The 1,415-nt window shown below is 36.3% G+C and overlaps 1 protein-coding gene across 1 annotated transcript in view; it reads left to right on the top strand.

Moving 5' to 3' along the window:
• The window catches only part of CLCN5 (chloride channel, voltage-sensitive 5), a 274,777-nt gene extending 273,368 nt beyond the window's left edge, over window positions 1–1,409 (top strand). The window contains exon 12 of the mRNA XM_010853710.1: window positions 189–1,409. Coding sequence (XP_010852012.1) covers window positions 189–279 — 91 coding nt within the window. The 3' untranslated portion in view covers window positions 280–1,409. The remainder of the gene's footprint in view (window positions 1–188) is intronic.
• The last annotated feature ends 6 nt before the right edge of the window (window positions 1,410–1,415 follow it).

Here is a 1,415-nt window from a genome sequence, read left to right as displayed (position 1 = left end):
ATGCTTAAAGGGACCCATGCATTGGTCCATTTACCTGGTATATGTAATCTAGTCCTGTTATCATTCTATAAGTGCAAATTGTGTTCAAAGACGAAGTTGAAAACGACTGAGGAGGAAAAGTGTCACCTTTGTGAATTTTATTTTAGCTACAGATTGATTTTTGTTTGTTGTCTTGTTTTATCTTTTAGGCGATTGCTTGGGATCATTACCAAAAAGGATGTGCTAAAGCATATAGCGCAGATGGCGAACCAAGATCCTGATTCCATTCTCTTCAACTAGAATCACAGGGTTGTACTGGATATAAAACAGGAAGGACATTGCAGACCATGGATATATTTTATTAACTGGGTACCCAAAACACATTTCCTACATTTGGGTGGTGAAGTTATATCAGTGTGTTGTCTCTTTCCTGCAAATTAACCAGTTGCACTACGTAATCTCTGGAAATTATTCTTCTCTTTAGGAGAAAATTCTATTAGGCTTCTGTGATATTGCATTAGGAAGATTTCATGAAAGAGTAAACAAGATTGCTATGATTTAATTCTTTTCTTTCTTTTTATTTAAAGATTTTTTTAATTTAAGACATAATTGTTAGCCAATATGCAATCACTGAAAACTATGCAAGAAAAATTCCAGATGTCCTGACCTATAGCCTGCAGGAAGCTCATGAAAAAGTCACTTTTTTGGACTCTTAACTGTCATTGGTGGAAAATGAAGTGTAAACTAAGGGGCTTTACTTTTCCAGCCACAGGAAGGAAAGCCAGAAGGAAAATAGTAATGGTATTTTCCAGACTGTGAATTCAGTTCAAATATTATCTTGTTCCTGTTACAGTATTTAGCATTATTAGTTTCGTGTGTTTATGTATATGTTAATTTTAATGTCTGATTATAAGACAATGCTGCTTTGGTTAATCTCCTCTAAGTGAATTTAAAGAGATTAACTTTTATAGCTTGCTTGTTCCTGGTACTCTTTTTTGACGTGCACAAAGATAAGTTATAGAATTTTCTCCTTGTCTGCAAATAGGCTAATTTTTCCAGATGGTCTTTGTTAGCTAGTAGACAAAGACTTGGCCATGAATTTGTTAGTAACAAGGAATGATTTCTCCAGCTTCCTTGAAATGATTAGTAAAGTTCTAAGCAAAGTCAATGACTAGGTCTTTCACATTTTTGTGAGGTCCCAACTAATCCTCTTACCCAGATGCCACCTCCATGAGTGATGGTGCTTTCGGCTTCTGGAATATAGAAGAGCAGTAAAGGGAACCAAATCTAGACTGCATACTGGTAAACCAGGGAAGATTCCAAGCTGTATCTGTGTTTTCATGCATTCCTTCGTAACAACCACCAGTACTAAAATGACTGGGCACTCTCGCGTCTTCCCAGTGTTAAGTACATTTAACAGGCCAGTGTTTTCCCCA

Source organism: Bison bison, unplaced genomic scaffold (genome assembly GCF_000754665.1).
Source record: "Bison bison bison isolate TAMUID 2011002044 unplaced genomic scaffold, Bison_UMD1.0 scf7180017864331, whole genome shotgun sequence".
In the NCBI taxonomy this organism is placed as follows: Eukaryota; Metazoa; Chordata; class Mammalia; order Artiodactyla; family Bovidae; genus Bison; species Bison bison.
This window is presented reverse-complemented; position numbering and strand designations above follow the sequence as displayed.